This window comes from Protobothrops mucrosquamatus, unplaced genomic scaffold (genome assembly GCF_001527695.2).
Source record: "Protobothrops mucrosquamatus isolate PMUCROS unplaced genomic scaffold, P.Mucros_1.0 scaffold1755, whole genome shotgun sequence".
NCBI classification, from domain to species: Eukaryota; Metazoa; Chordata; class Lepidosauria; order Squamata; family Viperidae; genus Protobothrops; species Protobothrops mucrosquamatus.
In genome coordinates this window covers 129101-134790 of record NW_015387895.1, presented here as the reverse complement: position 1 = coordinate 134790, position 5690 = coordinate 129101, and the positions used below count along the sequence as shown (strand labels likewise).

General features: G+C 48.0%; 1 protein-coding gene across 1 annotated transcript in view; it reads left to right on the top strand.

Moving 5' to 3' along the window:
* Positions 1-332: 332 nt before the first annotated feature.
* Positions 333-5690, top strand: part of PANK4 (pantothenate kinase 4) — a 23891-nt gene continuing 18533 nt past the window's right edge. Inside the window, exons 1-3 of the mRNA XM_015823056.1 lie at positions 333-447; positions 4234-4316; positions 4594-4802. Of these exons, the coding sequence (XP_015678542.1) occupies positions 333-447; positions 4234-4316; positions 4594-4802 (407 nt within the window). The remainder of the gene's footprint in view (positions 448-4233; positions 4317-4593; positions 4803-5690) is intronic.

Below are 5690 nucleotides of genomic sequence, written 5' to 3'. Positions count from 1 at the left end.
TTCTTACTATTGGATGAGGAGAGCCGTACAAAAAATCAGGAATGTTATTAAAATAGATAAGACTCCCATAAATTTTGATTGGGGAAAAAAAATAAGCCTCTAGTCCACAATGAGGTCTCCCTCCGGGCTTTATTTTTAAAGCTAAAAGCAGGTGGGCGGACCTTCAGGCTGTCCTGGGCGGAGCCACTCGGCGTCCCACCCTCTTCAGGGCAGGGCTGGCATCTCCGACTCCTTTTCCCCCCCTTTGATATTAACATGCAAAACGTATGCACATAAATTTGCATGTCTAATGAGGCCGGCCGCGCAGCAGCGAGCGGGTCGATGCGTCCAAAATGGCGGAGCGGGCCGGGCGAGGCGGAGGCGGCCGGCTGGACAAGAGCATCACCTTGCCGCCGGACGAGATCTTCCGCAACCTGGAGAACGCCAAGCGCTTCGCCATCGACATCGGTAAGCCCGAGCGGCCGGCGCTTTCTCCCCGGCTCCATCCCGCCCGCCGTTCGCCCTTCTCCCTCTTTCCCTCTCGGAGAGGCGGCGAGAGAAGCGAAGGGGGAGAAAGAACTGAGGCGCCGCGCGGGGCACGCCGGGACTTGCAGTCCGGCGCCTCATAGGGATGAGCGGCGCGGAGGGCGACGCCGGACGGCAACTCCCGGCGTGCCTTGCGCTCGGCCGGGCGGCGCAGCGCCCGATGGGAGCGGCAGTTTCCGCGCTCGCCCGCCTCAGCCTGTAGCGCTGGCGAGAAGACTACAAAGACCGGCGTCCCTCTGGATTTCAGAGTTGGGGGGGGCAACAGGGAGACGGTATAAACAAACCCCGGGTGTTTTTTGGGGTGAGGGATCTGACGGGCCTTCCTTTTATTGGGGGGGAGGACACCAGCTATTCCCCCCCCCCGTTTTGCAGAGAGGGAAAATGTGTGTTTTGGGAGTGCTTTTTTTTGTAGGGGGGGAAATGACCCCTTAGTTGCCTTGTGGGGGGAGGAAATATGGCTCCTTTCTTTTTTTCAGGGGGGGGGAATGGAAAAATGTCTCCTTATTCGCAAGGGGTTTAAATTGCCCCCTCCTTTTCGATGGGGAGAAGGAAAAAGGGGGCTGTTTCCTCTGCCCCCCCTTTAGTTCCCCCCCCCAGCCAGTTTTGTCTTCCTTCAAACCCCTCAGGACCCCCCTCTTTTTTGGGGGGGGGAGAATAGACACCCCAATGAACCCAAATCCTATATAAAACCCCCCTGGCCTGTCAAGGAAAATATATCNAAAAAAACCCCTGATAAAATATTCCCCCCTTCCCAAAATAATAATCCCCAGAGGTTTGGAAGAAACATGGCTCCAGATACAGGCCATATATTAGCTTATGAGTCTCTCTTTGAAGCCAGGAAGGAAATAACTATGTTGTTTTTTTCAAATGTCTTTTGTTTTTCATTTTTGCTCTAAGATAATCTGCAATTCATCCCTGGCCACAAATAGTAAATAAACATCAACGAGTAGCATTTTGTTACTCGTTTTAGAAACACACCCTGTGCTTTTAAAAAAAATTTGCATTGATGGGCAAAAAATACTTCTTCCCAAATTAAAGTGGGATCGAAGATGTAGCTACAAACCTTAATAAATAAAAAGCAGTGTTTATTTTCAGAATTCCGTTCTCTTCCTAAATTACCAGGATTTGTCACTAGTAAAAAAAAATAAATTGGGTCTCGCCTTTTGCTGTGTTTGGGAAGAAGCTGAAAAAGCTTCTTGGGTGAGAAGTGGAAATCTTCAAAGAAAAACAAGTTGTCTCGTGAAAAAAGCACCTTTGGGACAGCTATGATCTGGATGACTGAACATCTTCATAGACATGTGGGACGGTTGCGTAGCTGGGAACACAAAGCCTTAATATGATGCCTTTCGATTTTGCTTAATGTGCTTGCGATGGTTTGCAAGCCATGGTTTGACTGTTTGGTGAATCCATCCAATTGTGATTTATTCAGTCCCAAGCCGTGAATCAGCCCCAGCTTTGTATATGATCAAGCCTGCCAAATCTTGTGGGCTTTTTAGTTTCAGACCAGCATCACGGGGATTAGTGCAACATTTTTAGCTTTTTATTTTAACATCTGCTCGTTTTTCGATTGAGCGTAACAGTTCCCCTACCTGGATGAAACCCAGCATCGAGTAAATAACCCACAAAGTTGGCCGGCTGAATAAAATTGAGCTCAGAGGCCTCTTTCCCTACTTGACTGTTTTTCAAGACATGCCTCCCCTTTCCAAGCTGATTTATGTATTTTTATTCACCGAACTGGGAGATCATTAAGATGGCTTTAACCCTACCGTTTAGCCAGAAAAGGTGGCGTATAAATGTGCAGAATTCAGGAGAAGCTTCCGGTGAGCGAGGCTGATGTTTTCCTGGTCTCTTTTGCTGGCTGTCAACAAAACATCTCTGCATTTCTGGCACAGAATTGCAGGATGGGGAAAAGGTCCCAGGGGACGGGCGTTGCGCTTTTGCTGTCGGCATTTTGAGATGGGCAAATATTCCCTTGAGTTTGGCGTGGCTGGCACCTGGTGATAAGGAGGCAGGAACGTTAAGGGCACAGCAGGATAAGGCCAACGTTGTTTTGACGTTTAGCTTTTCTGCTCCAAACCAGAAATACGATGGTTCCTGGCTTAACTCTGTAGCATGCCTCCAGCCATTATGGTTTCATCCCCTTATTTGCTATACAGGTGACCCTCGACTTGCAACCGTACGTTAGGGTTTCCTGCCTGAGCAGGGGGTTGGACTCGATGACATCCAAGGTCCCTTCCAACTTTATTATTATTATTTACAACCACACTGAAAAAAGTGCCTTATGGCCGTTTTTCACACGACCATGACCGTCCTCATGATCAGAAGATCAAAATTCAGATACTTGGCAACTGACTCATGTTTATGACCGTTGCGGTATCCCGAGTCATTTGACCCCCTTTTGCGACCCCGTTGTAAGTCAAGGACTAGCTGTATTTTGCTTGATTGTTGAAGAAGGGGGCTAATGCAATTAAGAGAAAAGAGAGAGAGAGAGAGACGCCCGTCACAATCTCAGTGACTTACCGATGGGTGGACTTCAACTCCCAGAAGTAACGGATGAGAACTTCTCAAAGAGAAGAACTAAGGAGGAATCTCCCCAGTCAGCAACGCTGTTGCTAAGAATTCTGGGAATTGGAGTCCACCCATCCGGAAGATGCCCCAGTGTTTGATTATACACTGAGCTGTAGAGAGAAAAATTCCAGAAATTGTGAAGTTGTAGGGAAGGAATGTTTTTTCTGCTTAGCGACAAGAAAGCAAAATGAAAGGGAAAAATGGAAAATTGGTGGAGGGGAGAAGAATCATTTTTTGAATTGGCCTTTATAGATAGGCATAAATAGATACTTGTATTCACCATTTACCCCAGTTCTTGAAACCTCCCCAGGGACAAGACTCGTGATGTCTGGTTTTGCATTACACAAGAAGGTGGTCTGTGTGTGATAGCGGTTTGAGCCTGTTATCCTCTTGAGAAAACACACACACACACACACACACACACACACACACACCATGTCTTTGCATTTGGGAGTTGCATTGCACAGGCCTGCTAATTGAGGCAGTTCTGGGTAGTGGTTAAAATTTGGTGTATATTTCTCTCTCCTTCCTTCTCTCCCTCCCTCTCTCCCCTCCTTCCTCTTCTCTCTTCCCTCTCTCAGTGATTCAAGGCAGCTTACAGGAAATAAAAATGCAGTATCAAAGAAATAAAAACAATGAAATAATAACTCCCCACCCCATCTTTTAACCCATCTTGCTCTGACTATCCCGGGTTCGCTGGCAGAACCAGGTCTTCAGGGCCTTCCAAAAGAGTGGGGGCCATTCTAATTTCCGGAGGGATGGTGTTCCAGAGGGAAGGAGCCACCACGGAGAAGGCCCTTCTTCTGGGTCCCGCGGGCTGGTTACAGAATATAATCTTCATTCACGTGAATCAAGTTTGACCCTTGCGGGGGGGCTGCATAAACCCACCCTTGTTTTTTAAGATCAGTAGGGGGTGTGTGCTCCCAAATGGTGGTGATAACCAAATTTCTCCTGGGTGAACTCAAATCCTTAAGCCTTAGAATTGCAATTCTTTTTGAGTTTTTCAGCCGAGACATTTGGAGCGAAACGCGCCCGCTCACGTGGTCCAAATCGTTTGGGTTTCGCAGGGAAGTAAGTCCTATACATCGTGCCCCCCCCCCAGATTGGCTTGTTCTCAATCACGGTTTGTTTTGCCGACAGGGGGATCGTTGGCCAAGTTGGCTTACTACTCCACAGTGCAACACAAAGTGGCCAGGGTGCAGTCCTTCGATCAATCGTGCAAGGTAAGACAGCGGTTTCCCGTTTCTAAACGAATTGTTTTAACTGGAGGACTGGCTGTCCACGTAGCCACACTCTCTGAGTTCCAGACTTGATCCCAAGTAAAGGAACCAATCAGACCCGGGCCAGCTGGCTGGGGCATTCTGGGAGTTGAAGTCCACAGGTTTTAAAGTCGCTTGGGGTTGAGAAGCTCCCTTTTAGAGGCGCATGGCTTCCCTCCTTCCCCGCCCAAGAACTTCGGGGTGAGGAAGTTTTGAATCTCTCTTGTCCTTGATCCCGAAGGATGTCGAACACGAATCTCCCTACGAGGTCACCGTCCAGGAGGAGATCACGGCTCGGCTCCATTTCATTAAATTCGAGAACACCTACATCGAAACCTGCTTGGATTTCATCAAGGACCACCTCGTCAACACCGAAACGAAAGTGATCAAAGCCACAGGAGGTGGTGCGTACAAATTCAAAGAACTTATTGAGAAGAAGCTGGGATTAAAGTAAGTGCGAATGGGTCTCGCGACTCATTATCCCAAAAAACTGTACGAGTGTCCAGTTGCTGAGGGCTTGAAATGCAGATGTCGTGTGTCTGATTTAACGAAACACTTAAACACCGTCATGTGTCGTTAATCAGACACATGACAGCAGAGGCAGGTGCAACCCTTGCAACTTGGCATCCAGGTTTTAAGTACCCCCCCCCCCTCCCAGATACGTCTGTCATAACTTTGAACAGTCGTTAAGCAGCCAGTCATAACTCGAGGATCACCTGTATATTTTTTAATAGCAGGCAGGTAATAGTTAGAGATTAGAGATAAGCCTTAAGGATTGGATCAAACAATATCAGACTGACCTGTGGGAAGCTCCTCTAAAGTCTTTGCCCCCCCTGCCTCCCATTTGTGGATGTTTTCATTGCTCGGTGGGTTAAAAGAGGGATTTGTTGAGACCACAAATCCCCAAATTCAGCAGCATAAAAGTTTGGGAGTTCTGCCTTGAGCCTCCTATGTCATCTGGAGGGCACCTGGTTAGGGAGAGGTTGTCTGACGACGCAATTGCGTGAAAAGATTGTAAAAGATCCTGTCTGCACTTGTGACACGGCCAAAGTGAGGCAGACATTTTTAGCCAATTTTTATAAACGTCGCCCCCCCAAATCAGTGCTGGAAGGAAGCTGGAATAGGCGAGTGGGGAATTCTGGGGGTTGAAGTCCAGCCAACTTAAAATTGCCCGGGTTGAGAATGACTCACCTAAATAAATATTCCAGCCAGGACCGAAATCTTCCCCAGTCCCGTTTTGGGGTACCTACGGGACCTCCCATCTACAAACCCTCCTCCTTGTTGGTTGCAAGTAGGAAAAATCAAATTCTTGGGAGGTTTTTTTTTGGAGAAAACTTC